The sequence below is a fragment of the Thunnus thynnus genome, chromosome 2, assembly GCF_963924715.1.
Source record: "Thunnus thynnus chromosome 2, fThuThy2.1, whole genome shotgun sequence".
NCBI lineage: Eukaryota > Metazoa > Chordata > Actinopteri > Scombriformes > Scombridae > Thunnus > Thunnus thynnus.
The window spans coordinates 8,132,498-8,151,760 of NC_089518.1; the positions used below are offsets into that span (position 1 = coordinate 8,132,498).

Here is a 19,263-nt window from a genome sequence, read left to right on the forward strand (position 1 = left end):
TTGCCATGTATTTGTTTTTAGATAAAAAAAATCATAATTTGAAAAAGGGAAATTTTCAAACACCCTGAGCCATGAATTGTATTATAATTATAACTCTGTCGTACGAAGCTAGTGGAGCCATCGCTGGAACATTAACTCAACTGACTGACATTAACTATGTGAGTTGACAAAGCTATGAAATTAAATTCTTGACTGGCTGGTACATATAACCTGCATGTCAGTGTGCTATTTATGTTCAGCCAAACATGGTTTAGTCCAGTGGAATGGTCCTTTTTACTGCCACAGGGTGGAGAGAGTCTTTCTCTACATGAATCTTTCTTGCTAACAGGTTAACAACAAAGTTAAGAAACTGGTTTGGGAAAACAGTCGGACATGAATACTGACAAACTAAACTTATTTTACAACAAGTTTGTAATTGTACTTGTTTAATACTGAATTTATAGAACATAGTCACAACTTAAAGCTGCCATAATATCAATAATGGGTCAAATAGAGTATTCAGATTACTTTTTTGTTGTAATGAATAATGTAATGAGTTAGTTTTGCAATTCAAGTGATCAATTAATTAGTTAGATTTTTAAATAAGCAATCCATTACTGTTAAAATATTACCATATTTCTCTGTTTCTTTTGTTGCCACAAAAAACAAACAAAACAAATAAAATCCCTGATTCATTCACACTGTTTCTCTTCTGGTAGCTGCGTACCAGTAGAAGGTGTCCAGTACCTTCGAGGTTTCCTATTTACTTTCATGTACTTTAAATAATTCAACTGTTTTCATTGCAGCTGAATTGCAAAGATGACACGTTGTATGAACTTGTTAGGCTGCATGCATTGAGCCCCGATACGCTCTTGATTTTATTTTTACTTCTAATCAAACGTAATTGTTAATAAAGAGCTGTAAAGGGGATATTGCATCTGTCATTCCCAGTTTACGGGCCATTGATTAGGATACGCAATGACGCTAAAGTCAATACATTCAAGGGCAGATGACAGACGGGGACGCTAAACGCAGGTCCAGAGAGGCGGAGACTGTGGATGGACCGTTCAGGATAATGTGAGTGTTTAGTCGTTGCCTTGACAACGTGCGTCCATGAATTTGAAGGTGGCGCTTCTGGAGGAGCACTGAATGGATATTAAGACTCTACCTTTAATATTGTGCAGAACACCAATACAAGCCTTGAATTTAATTTCTAGGCTTTATTAGTCCTGACAATCATATTTTATGCTCAAATCACTCAAATCTCTTAGCCGAAGTAAATTAATATCTGCAGTTATTGATGTGTATTCTTCCATCTGTGTGTGTGTGTGTGTGTAAGTTTGATTATGTCACATTGATATGAGGAGGGTCACATGGATGGACCACAAAACAGGAAACAAAGCCCACTGGCTGCATGGCTATGTAAGGTGAACTAAGGGCAGAAAAGAAATAAAGAAATCCAATTTTGACTCAGGAAGGGAACAAATTACCCGTTCATGACAGGCGTACTAATAAGAAGTGTGATCGATACTCCTCTAACGAGCCAGCTACATGAGTACAACAACCCTGATGCTTAAACCCTCTGATTTGCTTCTGGCATCCAAAGCAAGAGACTCTAAGCTAATGGACTTTGATTTACAAGATTATCAAGATTTACAAGTTTGGTCTGGCTTTATTGGCATATTTCTCTACTCTCCCTCAGTCATGCTCTGCTCTTCTCTCGCCTCCTCAGTTTGCAAACCTGAAGTAGAAAACTTAAAGTAGCTTCTTTCTTTTTTGACTGTGTTGGAGCGTCACAGTAAGCCTCTCTCTCCAAGACAAAAATAGCCGAGCAGCTTTGTGTGGTCCCTGGCTGAGGAGGAGAGGAAGAGCTCAGTGCTGAGTGCAGCAGGGAAGCCATGAAATGCTGGACTGGTGTGACTGGTCAGCATTAACTAAGGGGAAAGGAGAGGAAACCCAGTCGCCCTCTGGATGAAGGGAACTGCTGGAGCTCTCTGTTGATCTCTGTCTGACACCCAGTGACTAAGACAAAGTAAACACTGGATGGCAACCATTTACCGATCAATTTAGTGATCTGAGCTGTTTTTTCAAAGTGTTGACTTCAAAATACTTCAGCAGGATTAGTCTTCACTCATTAGCATGTTGAGAATGGGAAGTTATTGGATTTAATAGGATGTGAGGATCGAATATTCCCCACATAAGTAAAGCAGTGTGGTTCTTTACTTGTGTTGTTTGTAGTGACTGTGTGTGCAGTAGAGGTCACCAACCTGAAAGAAACATCTGCTTACTCAGGGCTCAGGTCAGCCTCAGGTTGAATTATCTCTTTCTTTCTTTGTTTCTCTCTCTGATGCTGCCAATCATCTGTGTCGATGTGTGTCCTGTGTTGCAAGTAGTTACACAATAAAACACAGCTAATGTGTTGCATTAGCCTGGTGAGCTAGCGGACAGTAATGGATAACAAAATGAAAAAGGAGAGCTTCTTATAATCCCAGATGATTTGGACTGCATTGTGGAAACATTCTGACCTTGTTGTGACAACAGATAAAAACTTCCGACCTTCGTCCACAACTGATCACACGGTTCAGCTGGGAAAGATGTTTACGAGCCACATTCATCTGGCAGATATTCACAGAAGATGAAGCTGATCCACTAACCCATAAGGCAGCTAATTTGTTATTTTGAGATGCTGCAGTGTTGACTGGAATGTGTGTATTGCCACTAAACTTATGGCTTATCAGCGAGGATAAGTTATATAATGTATGGTTTGGTGGGACACCTTCACATATTCTGTGTTGTCAGATTAGTCATTTTTTATGTGAGAGAAAGTCTTTTCCAAAGCAAAGGCCTGCAGATTTATATAGTGTGCAGTTCTTGGCCAGCTGCGGTATTCTCCAGTGGATACACTGGTAACCCTTCTTATCTTGTCTGATGCACTGGTTTTAAATGATCAGCCTCACTGTAACTGATGGTGGCCTGATATTCAATCACACAGAGATTATGATCTGTGTTACTCTTTCTTTTTGTAATAATGTGCCCCACAGATGTCTTCCATATTATATAATAGATGCATACTGTAAATGAATATGATGACTATTAGATGTCAGTTTGAACTCCAGAACAGTGAGATACCACGATAACTGACTGTCACTCTGTTAATATACACAATATTGTTTATTCATCCTGTTATAGAATAAAGGGTCTGAAGACTCACCATCAGTGAATGTAAGCTCAACCAGCAGGAATCACTTCTTTTACCAAATAATGATCTGCTTTGTAAGAATTTCTCTCTTAGTGCTGCTGCTAAATGTTCTTCTGCTTCATTTCAGGGTTTCACTTAAAGGTGCAGTGTGTAGAATTTAGTGGCATCTAGTGGAATGGACTTGACAGAAAGGGAATATAATATTCATAAGTATGTTTTAATTAGTGTATAATAATTATGGATATAGCTACCATGATGTCACCCATTGGTTTCTGAAGACTGGTTTTGAAGCTCAAAGGGGGCGGCTCTGGCCGTCACCATCTTGACATTGCCTGACTCCGCCTCCAAAATGGGCAAAGAGGTGGAGCTGAGGCTGCTGAATGAAGCCTGGTTGCTGAAACAAGCCAGATAGTGGCTAGCGACCTGTCACTGAAAGCAACCATGTCCTTAATTATACATAACATTATGGCTTAATAAAATTTAAACAGATGAATTATTAAAAAAAATTCACCCCTGTACAGTTGTCATGAACGGGGAAATTAGCTACCAATACCAAAACCGTTTTTTGTACCAGGCTGTAAACATGTTTATTTCTGCTGTAAAGTTGGGCATTTTAACTCGGGGGTCTGTGGAGTCTCAAGTGGCCGTTCAAGGAACTGCAGTTTTCGGCACTTATGCATTGACTTCATTTTCAGCCTCAGAGGTTGCCTCTAGGTATAATCCCATGAAAATAAGAATCAATGTGTTTTTGTTACCTTAGAATGAGCCTTTTATATCTACACAGGGAGCGGGTCCTCTTCCATGGAGCCCCGCATGTTGCACCACCATGAATGGACAAACCAAACACTGGCTCTAGAGACGGCCTTTCATGTTTTTTGCGGGTTTCGTGGCCACCTTAGGTTCTCCTACACACTTGGTAAGGGAGGAGGAGGGGGAGGGGGAGGGGTATTCATTCGGTTGCAGTCTGCAACCTCACCACTAGATGCCACTAAATCCTACACACTGGTCCTTTAAATTTCATTGCATTGCGTTTTAAACCATAGTTTACTGTATGGTCAGCTGCTAGAATGATGCTGCATCGTAGACAGATGACTTGTTAATATGCGTATTTCTGCAGTGCAGTTGGACTCGGCTGCTATCGACAGGTCAACTCAAACTGACAGTGTAATTATTGTGCCATCACTTCATCCCAGGACAACTATCCATCAAGGGTCAAGCATTCCCACTACATGCATGTGTTTTCATCCTACATGCATGAGCACAGACACATGTGTGCATGCAAATAGGTTTTAGATTCAACCATGCTGATGGGTCACATATCTCCTCACTGCTGAGGTGGATGAATCTGTTTCACATCATTTTACACAGCGGTTGAAGGATTTATTTCATAAACACTATGCAGTGTATCTTTGTTGTTTATAGTTGTTATCTGCAGATAAACATTTACAGTTTTCACCCCTTCAAATCTGACATCATATTGACTCCAGCAGCCAAACATCTGAGATCACTGTTGTGGAAAAACAATGCAAGTGTAAATGTATTGTTTTTCTCACTGTTGAGTTGCTTTCATGACCTTTGGGCACTTGAAAACTGTTAAAAGCTCGGCTGTGTAACGTCAGACACAGTTCACAGAAGATGAATCCCTCATTTCTGAAAAACAGGCTTTTTGATGAAAGTTGAATGCATCGACCCTGCCAGCAGAGAGCCTGATAAATCACTTATGTGAAGGATTTCTTTTTATCCAGAGTTTTTTGTTGCTGCAACATGCTGTATTGTGACAGTCAACACTGATTTGGAATAATATTTACCTAATGATAAGGCATATCAGTCTCCAGATACTTTCCCCTGACTGATGTGTACACTATAAAAAATTCACACTGCATCTCAGCAACCCATGTAAATGCTTTACTTTAACTGATCTCACAGCACTGCAACATCACATGCAAAAGACAAATTACATCAGTTTGTCTGTGAACAGCAGCTCCGTGAGGCTGCACTAAATGCTGACATCAGCATGCAAACATGCTCATGATGACTATGTGAGTTGAAAATGTTAGTTGATGTTTATCATCTTATTTTAGCTTTCTAGCATACTGATGCTAACATTTGTTAATTTGCACTAAATACAAACGAATGTCATTAGTTTTGTAGGTATGAGGTCATAAAACAAAGTATTGGACAAATAAAAATCTTGTTGCTCGATGAAAAGTCACAGAATCTAAAAACATTATTAGAATTCACTCTGCATCCTGCAGGCACCATGGACATCTGTTCCAAATTCTATGGTAATCCATCTAATAGTTGTTGAGACATTTCACTAATGACCAAAAATATCAGCCTCATGGTTGCACTGGAGGAAAAGTCAGTAGGATTCATCCTCTGGGAACCATGAATGTCTCTGGCAACCCATCCTTCATCTGATGAGATATTGGACCAAAGTGGTGGACCAACCTACCGACAGACGTTTGTCATCAGGAGGAGCCACAGCTCTAGCTGCGCTAAAATTACATAATAGCGAGGCAATGTGTTTCACTTTCACTGCGTGGTGTCATTTTAACTCAATATGGTTGTGTGAGGGGGGCGATATGGTTGGTGTGTAGAGTGCTGTACTCTGACTCATGCTGTGTCTCCTGCTATGCCTGCAGAATACACTGTAATGTCTATTATATTCATCCAGGTTAAATCCAGCCGGTTGTACTGTCTGACAGGAGGAGAAGGATTTATTCTGTTTATCCTGGTAGCTTGCTCCATGCTCAGGCCAGAGATATGAAACAGAATGACATATTGTGATGCCAGAGCTTGACTCCCACCTGTTTCCCCCCTACAGTCCCTTGTGTCTCTGCTCCACGGTCACTAACAGAACAAGCACAGATGCTTTCATCTGTCCACTTTAACACCCAGTGCTTTCACATCACATACTGTATGCCTCCTTTTAGAAACAGGCGCATGGATTCTACAGTTCAGCTGCCTGATGTGTCTTTGTCATTCATGATGCCCAATTTACCAGCAGTTTATCTGTGGCTTGCTCCTCAAGATAATCCTCTCTGATTGCTGGACAGCAGATTCTCTGCTCCCTAAAAAGGAGTCTATTCCCATAACAATGACTCACATATTGATGTAAAAATGAACGAGCTGATCAAGAGATGGCCAATTATTGACAAATGGTTATTGATGAGGGCAGACAGGTCTGTCCACAGTCTTCTTCTGTGTTCTCTCAGGAATGGTAGTCGATGTGCGAGGTTAGCCTGGGGAGTAATCAGCCCCTTGAGGCTCCATCCTGCCTGCCACAAATCACCGTCACCACCCTCATGATTCCTCTCTTCCATTCAGCCTTTTGTCAAACAAGTAAAACATGCACATACAAATGATCACATCTTCAAAGCATGAAAGAACACTCTCTAATAAGCCTTGACAGTTTCTCTCATTGCAATTCAGGCAACATATTTACTTTGTCTGTTCAAAAGGAAGCTGGATTCTGCTGGTAGCATTTGTTATCTGTACAGAAGCAAAGGCTGGTGCAGCTGTGGGAGAACTCTGCTGGGAGATAGACTGGTGCTTTGGACCATCAGGGTATCCCTGGGAAACATCCTGCGCCACATTTTAAAGTCCAAAAAGTTCAAATGGCTGTCCCATGTCTAAATGAAATATGGCTCTTGACTCATTATAGAGAGCAGTATTAATTCATCCTTTGCGGTCTTTAGTTTAGCCAAAATCCACAGCACAATGATCACTTTTTAATGGTGCTTTCAGGTGGAGCCATGAAACGCAGGTGTAAATAACAGCAGTATTTGTTCTTATTAGCAGCCTGATGTAATGTTTTCTCACCGCAGACAGGATTTTATGACATTTTACAACCTGGCACATTGTTCTGCCATTTGTCCATCAGGTGTTGTTGTGGACTCAACTCCGGACAACTAGTGATCACCAGGAACACCATAGCAACCAGATAGCAGCCACTATCAAACACCATGGCAACTCGACTCTCACCACTGATATTTATCACTAATTGAGTGCAGATTTCTGATGATATAAATTGTCAAGGAATCCCAGAATGCATCATTACTTTTGGTGTCTGTCTGCTAGCAACACAGACTGGTTGGAATAACTGTCTAGTCGTGTGCCAGCATGATGATTAGTGTTAAGGTTAACTCTAGAAACAGGACCAACCCGTCAGTATGTAGGTCAGTGCAACACCTTTAGATTTGGGAAATGTATAAATTGACTCGTCTGCCATACATAGCATGTTGAAATTAATTTGATTTGAATTTAATTTGATTTGAAAACGACTAAAGTGTTCATTTTTCCTTTTATATCACAAGACAAAGAATAAGAAGCTTCGTTGCGTCTGTCGCTCTCTACAAAGGCAATTTGTCATCGAGGTGTTGAAAGTGTTGAAATGAAATTGAATTTTTTTTTAATACTCAAAACTTCCCAGTGCTGACAACTGCAACGGCTTGATTTGAAAAATGACATCACCCTAATGTTGTAGAGACTGAATAATGATTTTCAGGTAACGACTTCATCTAACATAGAAAATGGAAAAGAATAAAATAAGCTTGGAGATATACAGTAGTGTTTTGAAATGAACTCATCAGTTGGGGAGCTGTGGAATGACTCGGGGGGGCACCTGTGGTTCTGGAGGCACTGGGAGGCTAAATATTGAGCATGTACAGCCCATTGTGTGCTGAAGCAGAAAACAGCCAGGGCTGAGGCAGGGGGAATTTTCTGTGCCATATTTTCCCAGCACTCATCTCCCGTGTAATGGCTCCGTGATTTACAACAATGCACAGCAGGAGCTCTGCAAAGAGTCGGGCCATTTTTACACCTTGGGCCCATTAGCTGCTCAGTGGAGGGACTTTTACAAACCACTTTATGAGTGCAAGGTAGGCAGATATTGATGACAAGAGCAGCTCCCAGGCATGACAATCAAAGGTTGGCTAGGACAAATGACAAAGGCAGCAACACCACAGAGAGAGATCGCCATGCTTTTTATTATTCGGCCCCATTTCACCGATCATCAAGCCTCTAATTAATCCCCCAGTGTGCAAAGAGATAACTCAGTTGGCTGTGCAGAGCAGGCAATTGTCAATCTCCAAACGGGGCAAGTGCCTGTCAGTACCTGCTTTCTTCCTCTCTTTCTTCTTCATTCTTCCATTGATATTCTCTCTGGGGCCTGCTGAAACTGATGCTGGATGAGATGCCAGCCCTCATTTCATTTAATTAATTTAATTCCCCAGATTCGCCACTCACCGAAGGGTAATCAGATATTCACTTTCATTTCTTTCACTGTTGAAGAAGGCTGGCCCGTATGGTATGTATAACGTATAGATACGTATAGATACGGGGATATATGTAGAGGGTTGCCTTAAAACAGCCTCCATGCACCCGACTGTCCCCCATAAAATCAAAGGAAGGCTCGATGCTGTAAGCAGACTTCTTCTTTTTAGATTTTATAAGCTGTCATTTAGGTAAACTTTGAGCTGCCACAGATGATTAGTTGGAGAGAAAAATGCTACTTTGTATCATTTCTAGTTTTGTAGGTTGTTTCTGTTCAAAAGGACCGAGAAGAATGATGTCAGTCAATTACTGGGCTCCATTTGTTGTTATGCTTATTTTCAATTTGCACATAAAACTCAATATATCACAAAAAGGTTTTTATGCTCTGTTGAGGTGGAAAAGCTGATGAAAAGCGACAAAGTGCAACTTAAAGAGACTGAACAAATAAATCATGACGTACATGAAACTCAAACGTCCAGTGAAGCTTCTGCATAGTGGAAACATCAGATCAGTGTGGACCAATGAGACATGAGACAATAAATACATGAAACAAACAGAAACGCCATGCGGCACTGGGCTGGGAAGCAAAACCAGGTAATTACAACTTCTGGGTCCAAAAATTATTTTTCACAAACACAATCATTAGAAAAAGTAAATTTAAGACTAAACATCACTAAATATGAGCTACAAATAGAATGAAATAAAATATCCATAATTTTCTAAAATTCTCATTTTAAATGCAATTGAAACTAGTTATATATATATATATACATATACATATATATACATATATATATATATATATATATATATATATATATATATATATATATATATATATATATATATATATATATATATATATATATACATAATATCTCTAATATAAATTCTCATGTGCATTTTTCACAGTGTTGTTTATTGTTATTTATTGGAAAGAGCAGTAAAGAAACGGGCCGGTCTGACAGAGACTCCTGGATGCATCAGATGTACAGTAAATGTACCAGTCTGCAGCTTTTCTTCCATACATCCTCTAGTGAAACATAAAAGGTTTCTTCTTTTTCCTTTGAAGCTTTTTCTGCTGCACAAAGTAGCTTCAGCATCTTCTGAGATGTCCCCTGTTTATTATCAGGAACAGTGGTGCGTATGTGTGTGTTCTGTAAAACATAAAACTACTGTCCTGCATTTTCACACCAAAGTCCTCATGATGCTTTTTCTGGGTTTTTTTCCATGGTGGATTATTAGATGCAAATGTGTCCAGCTCTCCAGTATTGTACAATAAAATTGTTTCGGACAGGTGACTTCCTCCAACACAGACAACACAGACAATGATAAGCTGCAACACAGCCGAAGCAAGCGAGGCTGTTTATCACGAAGGGGGAATTAACTTCAAAGGGATTTGAAAATGTCCATGTGGAGTAGGCTTGAGGATGAATTATGCATGAAATATGCTTCACTAGAGTAATGTGCTGACACAATTTGTCACACGCTACAGGAATACATAAGTTGCAGAGTAGCCATGTTGGAGGAGTTGATGCAGTCAGGTGGTGTGGTTTCTCTGGGCTGTTGGAGGTCATGCAGCTGTGTAACCTACACCGACTGCACAGTGAATTACTTATGAGACCCTTCCTCGCCTCGGAAGGAAAGCTGGAAGCCTTGATATACAGTAGCTTTGAAAATTCTTACTCTTGACTTTAAGTCTGTGAGTTTGCTTGTGTGTGTGTGTGTGTGTGTGTGTGTGTGTGTGTGCAGGGCAGTGCAGTGCTAGCAGGATTTGAAGGCTGGGCTTGAGGCCATGTATCATCCCCAAGCTTCTTTAACAGCCTGTCCTGCTGTCAGTCTGAGGAGGATGCACATTTGAGAAATGACACTTTGATGGAGAGGAAGGCAAACAGCAGCAAGGATTTTAGATACTTAGACAAAAATCTGTTTTCTGATTTCAACACTTCTCACTCACAACAAGATGTTGTTGTCGATGCTCTGAGTGACTCATCTATTGAACATGTTCATCAGTAATCTGTGAGACATCATGCAGCGCTGGAGAAGCATTTATTGAATAAATACTTCTTCATGTTATCCAGGAGTGGATAACATGAAGAGTCAGAGCACTCAAATGCAACACAGTATAAAATGTTCTCCTGTACAGTAGATATATATTCAGGTAGTGAACTGCTAATAAAGAAAAGAGTGACTCATTTCACAGTGACAGCTTTTACATGTATAGGTCATAATCTGCCCTCAGCCCCATGGAGGAACGTCTCATTCGCTGCATGGACTCAGTCTCACATTATTCACATAGAAAAGACAAAGATGGGCGAGTTAACCAGACGTACATTTACCAAACCAACCAGTTCGTCCTCATCCTTCACAGAAAAATGTAAAACCACTGTGGCAACTGATATGATATGATATTATTTTATTCATTTATTGACAGACACAAAAACAAAAATTGAAGAGATAACGTGTTAAAGTGAAAAGACTTATTTCCCAAGTTATGAAAAGATAAAGAAGCATAAAGAAGCTCCAGTAAAATAATAACTCCCACCTCAAAACACACTCAGAAGTGAGATTTATGCTTTATGATTAAATAATGATACTTTTATAAGCAGAAATAGTTGGATGAAGACTAAGTGGTTGGTTTGGTGAATGTACATCTGGTTAACTGCTGCACCTCCATTAAACAGCAGCACACAGCTGCTTGTCTCGCTGCTCCATGTGAAACATCTGTGTCTGCCTGCAGGACTATCTTCCTACTCTGACTCACTTATTCTTTTACACAAATGATTTGCTGTAACGCAGCGTTGATGTTACCATCAATAAATCAGTTTACAGTAGATTCCCTCGTTTCACTGAGCAGCAGCAGCTTCATTAATGACATTTGTGTTATTAAACACTGTTTGTCACCATGTTGTTGACATCAGAAGGTTTCTATAATAACAGGTTACCACTCTGTAATAACTGGATGTGGGATGAAACCAGGCATCATAACTGGCTTCTCCAAACCATAATATGATCTTATAATGAATAAGATGGTTTGACTCTGTTGTGCTTTGACGGTTTTTATTGTGTTGAGGATGTTTCATGAATCAGAAATGTTAGTGACATGAGTTGACTGGAGTAAATGCTGACTAATAGTTATTTTGAGTGTTTATTTATTGGTTATAATGATTAGGTGAATTATTGTAATGAGCTATAATATCATATTTAACACCTTCAGAATTATAATAAATGCTTTTTGTAACAGATTCTTTTCAGTGAACCTAAATAATCCATCATGAATCTTTAATTAAACTCTTCACAACAACATGTTTAATAGTTCTGGTTATCTTGAGAGAGAAAATGTGCAACACATCCACATTTGAAGCTACTAAGATGCACTGGGAAGCAGATAACTGGAAGTGGTGAATAGAACTGAACTATTGAACGATGTAGAGGGAATCTGTAAGCCAGAGGAGAATCATTAGTGTATTTGTTATTTTCAGGCCAGCAGAGATGTGCAGCGACTGCTGTAGGAATCAAACCTGTGTCCTGCTGGTTCGCAGGCTGCAGTTAGCTGTTAGCCGCACAAACAAGAGGAGAGAGATGTATGCATAGGTCTCCGAGGTGGCTCGTAATCCAGCTGTAGGCTGTGAGTTTGCTCACTGGTGTAATGAGGTGCTAAATTAGACAAATTGAACTCCTCCTGAGACCTTAACATTGAAGCTTACTATGTTTTAACTGGGCTTTGCCAGCTGCATCATATCAAATTAAATATGGCTTAATTTAAGAAGAAGTGATGTAAAATGCCTTGAAGGGGAAAATACACTCTTTGAATGAGATCATTTTGCTGAGAGAATATTCCACTAATCCTGAATGTACTGTAATTAAAGCAGGTTTTACAGCAATGTAAAGCATTAGGTTGAGTGTATATTCATACATATGAATGACACCAGTGGATCAGAGCACCTCAAGTTAAAGCAGAATACAAAATGGAAGGAATCCATTACTGGTGTTTTTTCACTTTCAGTGCCTTTTCTCTGAGGTCTTGAGGTGGTTTTCTGTTTTTTGTAGATATTCTTCCTTCTTCCATCTTACATTATTGTGTGCTTGAAAAATTAGGTTTATACTCATATCTCATACATGGAGGTATTTGCCTGTAAACTCACAGTCATTTGAAGTGTCTAGAAGAGAGAGGATGGATATATAGAGGACATCAGTAACGGCTGAGATTGACACTTAAATGAGAATAGCTGGTCCACCTTAAAGGTCAATCCACCTTAAGTGAGCACGGTCAGGTTAGGCTAACCCATTGTTGCTATCTTCAGGGTTAACCTCCTTCACTCCTGCAGCAGTCGGGGAAACAACAGATGAGAAGCTTCAGCATTTATTGACTGACAGACTGCAGCCTGAACATTTACTGACAGACTGACACCGTTTCCTCCGCTCACATCCACCGTCACTTTACTGCTGCTCGCTCTACTTGCTAAACTCTGAGCTGCCAAGAAAAACAGCATTTAAAAGTGTGTTACTTTTTTAAAAAGAAAACATAAAGGTGAAAAGTTAAAGAGTTGCAAAGTTTCTATCAGGTTTTACTGACTTTCTTTCCTTTGACTATATCTGCATTAGAAGGACGTTGTGTAGAATAAAGTCAGTGAATCTGTTGAAAGTGTTTCTGCTGTCGTAGTGAAATCTTAGTGAAACTGGAGCCACATTAATGATTTGTGTGTTTTTGTCCTACATTTTTGTAGTTACTTAAAAGTTATGTTCAGGAGATCTAATGTTCAGGAAGGTTCAGTACAAAAGACAAATAATTGTCTGTGTACAGGCGGACGTCTGACTGTACAGTATGTCGTTGTACTCGTATATGCACCACATTAAACTCTGCACTGAAACGAGTGCGACAGTTTGTTGTGTTGTCGCTGTTGATGAGACAAACACAGCAGGATGTTCCTGTGATTACTCTGCTTACCTGAAGACAACATGTAATTCTCACTGCACAGACAGAGGAAACAGCAGTGATTACAGGCAGTAAAATAAAGCAACAAAAACAATGCTAACTGTCTATCTGCTGTGTTTCCGCCCCTGGTTACACTGTCACTGTGTATCCCATCGGGGCACACTGCAGGTTTCCTCTCGATTCATTCCCATCTGCGCTCTGGTGGTGCTGTTTATACTGCCTGTGAGACAGACAGCTGCTGGTTTGTCTCGACAGTCTTCAGTGGTTTGAGCGACTGAGTGAATCTTTTCTGCTGGCCAGAGAGACATGAGGACAGAAACTGTGTGATGATAAACTGATAAGATGAGGCTCTGTGTTGGTCCAGGCTGCAGGACTGATACATGAAGGCTTCCACTCATCTACTCAATCACTCCACAACGGGGATTAGACAGCAACCTTTTGATACCGACTGTCAGAAGATAACTGAGGGGGCTTTGTTGAACGACCCTTGTGACCCTCATAAAGGTGCACAGGAAAAAGGGATTTTTGAATCTTGTCAGCAGTGGATAAAACCAGCTGCTCTACTCTATATTTCTACCTTGCTAATTATGCCATCAACATATTGCTGAGATGTACAATTTTAGTCCCACATCTCCAGGTATTTTCTTTTGAGACTTATGGATAATTTCTATGCACTGCTTTCAAAACCAATCAACTATAGCCCCTTCAGTTTCTTTAGTCATAACTGAGTCTTGAAACTAATTGAGGAAAAAATTCCTTTGGGGTTTGGTTATTTAATGTTCTTTGTGAAATGGAGCGATACAGTTGCTGATTTGTGCTGCTACTCACCTGCAGCAGGTCTATACTTTTAAAAGGTCAGCCTAAATGTTCCTTAAGTGCCCCTCTGGTGTTCCTGTAGGGACACACCACACCTTATGTGCAGACATCTGTGGCTAAAATGTGAAGCTCAGCATTTCACTTGACTTGCACTTCTGCTTGCTGCAGGAAAATAAAACCATGTCTCTCTTTTCCTTGTGTGTTGCAGTCAATCACAGCCTACGCTGTCACATGGGCGCATTGTTAACTTCAGCTTTGGTTGAACAATGAATCACAGTTTGTGGTGTGTTTCAAATGTCTGTATGTTAGATTACCTAAACCATGTGTTGAGAGTCTGAGTGCACCTCAGACAACTAGTGTCATATTAAAAACTGAGTGTTTTGGGGAAAATGTGGCAGAAAAATTGCTTAAAGGATAATTCTGGTTTATTACAGGCTCTTATTTTAGTAGTTTGGTTACAATAAACAACAACAAAGTGATACGCTGTCATATCAATACAACAGCAGTCAGATGATCAGACAGGTTGTAAACAAGCCAACAGTTTAACAAGATTATCTAAACTACTTTATTTGGAGGTAAAACTGAAAGTGAGTGCACGTGTAATATTGGTAACAAGTACAGCACAGCAAGTATTGTAAATCAAAGCAGGCTGTCTGGTCTGTAAACTGTAATGAATGTTTACAACAGATAGTTTGGGTGATAAGTTTACTGCTCAGCTTTACTTTATCTACCAAATAAGTTTGACTCACCTGTTTGATCATCTGACCTCTCAGGATTAGCATGTTCAAGTAACTTGATGAGTACAATATATTATATATATTAAAACTTACAAAAATAAGACTGAAGTTAGATACAATAAACAGTAATTATACTTTACATTGAATGAATGGTTCACAATCAGCACTATCAGCAAGTATTTTTGGGCAAGTATGGAAAGTTTATGGATCATTTGCAAATAAGGCTGATAAATTGTAGACTTTTACATAAATAATGAGCCTTTAACTCTACTGTCTGAATATGAGACCTGTCGTGTATCACTGATCAGTCTGACCCTCTCTCTCTCTCTCTCTCTCTCTGTTTCCCTCCTACAGTCTGAAGAATCAGATATGCGTCCAGTGAGCGTGGGACGAAGACAAAAAACAACTATTGGATTGATGTCAGACAAGCTGTGGTCAGCTTGCCCTGCTTTTTCTGCCTCTGCCCTGCTTACGCTCCCCTCCACATCGTTTCGATTTCTCTCTCTCTCTTCTGTCTTTCGCTCTGTCAGTTTCCGGCCGTCCTGACAAGGAGGAAAATAAAGAGATTTTTTTTTGTCACACTGTAGCACTGCATCTACTCTCACCTGTCGGTATACGGTACAGTTTAAACAGTTTCTCTGCATTGCTGGCCACTCTTAAATCATTGACCTTTGACATTCCACAGCAGCTGTGTACTGCGGTCTTTTATCCACTGACAGTCAAGAGCGCTGAAGTGGATCTGATACACAGCAGCCTTTCTAAAAATGCATGGACTAAATTATACTTTACTGTCCACAAGAGATGCTAAGAGTACTGTAAGTGAAACTTTGACTTGAGAAAATGAAGGTTTTTTTAAACTATATATAGTTTTTGTTTGCTTTTACTTGAATGAAACAGCATATTTGTTTGAAATTAAAAGAAAGGATATACATCATTCAGCATTTTTGGGCTTTAATTTTGAATTATTATGCTCTTTTGCCCTCATATATGGTACACACAGTGTAACTTAACTGTAATGCTTTTAGTGCATATTTTCAGTTGAGTTAAATCCCTTCGTGGCCTAAAGGGGTTGATGGCAATAATGACACTGGTTGGACTCTTACTATACGTTGTAATGGCATTATCTTCTACTGGCTGTACTGAATGGTAAATGACTTCTGTGTAGTGCTTTAAGGAGACCAACAGAATTGATACGATATGTCTGCATCTACACAGGAACAGGAGATCATTTTGAAAGCTTAAAATGTAATTCTTGTTACTTACAAATTCGGTAGTTTTAGTCTTGATCCCAAATAATGATAACATCATACTCACCAGGTTAATTTACTGACATTTATGAACAAAGCAACACTGCTAAAAATAAGTGAGACAAAGCTAAAAGCAAACAGACACGTCGTAAGCAAACTAAGCTTAATGCTAAAATTATTACCCAAACTCCATCCATCCATCCATCACTTTCCCCTGCTTGTACATGTCCAAGTCATAGTGGCAATACAGGCTTTATTCCCAGCCATGTCCTCTTATCACTCCAGTCTGTTGAGGGTCTGAACTATGATCTTCTTCCAGTTAGACATGACAATCCTAATCAGACGCCGAATCCACTTCAACTGACTCCAAAGGAGCAGCAGTGCTACTCCAAGTTCCCTTTGGATGTCGAAGCTTCTCACATTGTCTCTAAGTCTAATTCATTACAGCCTCCTGCATCTCTGATCATTTTCCAAAGCACATGACCATCAACTGGTAAATCATCACTGCAGTCTGTGTCAGCGTCCTAATTAATGCTGACGTGACACCAATCCATGTATTTCTCCATCTCATGAGTCATCTTACCTTCACTCATAAACAAAACCTCAAGATACTTGGAACTCCTTCACTTGTGGCATTGATTCCCAACTCAAAAGGAGCAGTCTGCTATTTTCCCACAGAGCACCGTGGCCTCAGTGCTGATAGTCATCCCTGACATTTCATACTTAGCTGCAAACCAACCCAGTGTGCACTGCAGGTCACTCCTGTTGTAGCCAACAGAACCACATCATCAGTCCTGAGACCACCCAACCAGGCATTCCCCCCCCTCCCTGGCCGGGATCCTGTCCAAAACCCAAAACGTCCATCGCAGTTTAAAGCCTGACTTCCTTCTTTCCTTCCTACCTAACGTGGTTGTGCGCACAGATTTCCACTGCAATAATAAAAATATTTGTGACATTTTTGGAAAGCTTTTGGCTTGTTTTCAAGCTGTTCCAATCATCTGACTACTTGAGTTTCAGAGCGGTTGCAGTGTTCCCAGATCTTAGCAGTTATTTTGGTGAGTGTACAAAACAATGAAAACAGTACAAGAGTACTCCACCAGTTTAGCATCACATTCTCATAACGTTGTTGGACTCACCATGGACAGATTATCTTAAGGGTTAAAAATGCATCCAAGAGAACCGGAGATAACATCTTGTTTTATTCCACACATTCTTCTACCTTATCAAAACCTGGCGCCTACATTACACACAATGCACCACGGCTCAATTCATTCACTCTACACACTGTACAGATTTGGGTGTGTACTGCTAACAGCAGCTAATGTAGCTAATGGAGCTGCTAGCCTCAAGCAGAGATGAGGAGCAAGATGCAGAGGTCTGGTAACCTCACGTCTTTCTAACTACACACCCCTACATTTGTTTTTGTCATTTTCAGACTTCAACGTGATGCCGACTAAAGTGACATCGCTTCAGTCTATCAGACTTTGTGCGTCTCTCTCTGGAGCCACAAAAGTCTTTATATGACTTTTTTTCATATGTGCAGTAGTACTCTCCAACACCTGTGAAAAGATTTTGCTGTGTGAAATTGGTGGAGTTCCCCTTTAATCACTAAAGACCCAAAATTACAAAAATAACACCCCGATTCAAATAAACCAGGGTTTTACTCTAAAGTGCAGGTCACACATTATTTCAAACTGTTTAAACAGATATTAGAAACCATAAATAAAACATAAGAGTTGTTTTCTTTTGCTGTGTAAATGCAACATATACAGTCTGCTGTATGTGGTCAGTGTTATAGGCTTATATAAATATTTCCTCTGGTTAAGATGCTATCATTTCAGTATGGTCTTCATCTCAGGGAGGTGTAAGTGGTTGCTTTAGTAAAATTTAACACTGCTGTTGAGAGTCGAACATTCACGTACTGAATCCATTCCACTATAGAGCCTTGTAGAATGTGTTGGTAGATAAGGTGCAATGGACTGAACCATCACTGTAATGGTTTCACAAAAGAATATTGATATTGTGGAGTGTTTTTAAGGGTAATTCAGCTTTATATATATATATATATATGTATCTTATTCGAAGCTTATGTAGCATTCTTCTTTCTTACATGTCATGTTAAGAAATTAAAGATGTTGACTTTAAAGCCAGTGTTGTATAAATGAGAACTATGAGGAAAATTATAAATGAATATATTACTGTTGTGGAACAGATTAATTTGTAACTGCTATCAGTTTACAGTATAAGTGATTTATTCTACTGTCATTTTCAGTGCTGTGTCAACTGCAGAACTGTGTTTGATCAAAATATAGCTTTGACTGATGTGTTAAAGCGTTTTTATTTTGCAGAGTCCTCTTACATTTATTGACAGTAGAAATCACTTGAACATAGAGCTGGAGATTTGTACTGTAGAGACAGAGAAAAGAATCATTGCAGAACATCATGGACTCAAAACAAACTGTTGCTGGCTGATGTCAGAGCCGCCAGCCGATGTGAGAGACACCACCGCCGACGACATTAACAGTAATTTATAGAAATGTGTTTTTTAATATTGCAAATAAGAAGTGCACGTATGATTTGTTATTGCAAGTTGACATAAAAAAACTCTACTGAATTGCTTTGCTCAGCCTGAGTGATAGCATTTCTGTCCAAACATTGCATTGGATCAGTCATTTCTCTATCATCACAGGACATACACGTCTCATACACCCTCTAGTCCCCTTGTGCTCTGGGTTATGTGCTCTATTGTGTCTGAGAAAAGAATAAAAGACACTTGCAACTACACAAACTCTCTGTTGTACTGTATTGCTTTTATTATGTTGCTTCTTCATCTTGTTTACAATAAGTATAGTGATGCTGCAAAGTTAAAATAATTACTGTAATTAGTGTTGGTAATATGCTAAACACTTCCTTAAAAATAGCAAAGGCAGAAAGCTAATAACTTACCAACAGTCCTCTACAAGTGTTCTGTTTTAATAAGATAATATTTAGAAACAAATGTATCTGCATCTGGATACACAGTTGATCAGCTGAAGGCTCCATGATTTCTGGAGAAAACAGACATTTAGTCTC

The 19,263-nt window shown here is 39.6% G+C and overlaps 1 protein-coding gene across 2 annotated transcripts in view; it reads left to right on the forward strand.

The window, feature by feature from the left end:
- The window catches only part of zmat4a (zinc finger, matrin-type 4a), a 133,614-nt gene extending 114,635 nt beyond the window's left edge, over positions 1–18,979 (forward strand). For both annotated transcript variants that reach the window (XM_067601742.1, XM_067601750.1), the window contains one exon: positions 15,299–18,979. In XM_067601742.1, coding sequence (XP_067457843.1) covers positions 15,299–15,326 — 28 coding nt within the window. In that variant the 3' untranslated portion in view covers positions 15,327–18,979. The remainder of the gene's footprint in view (positions 1–15,298) is intronic.
- The last annotated feature ends 284 nt before the right edge of the window (positions 18,980–19,263 follow it).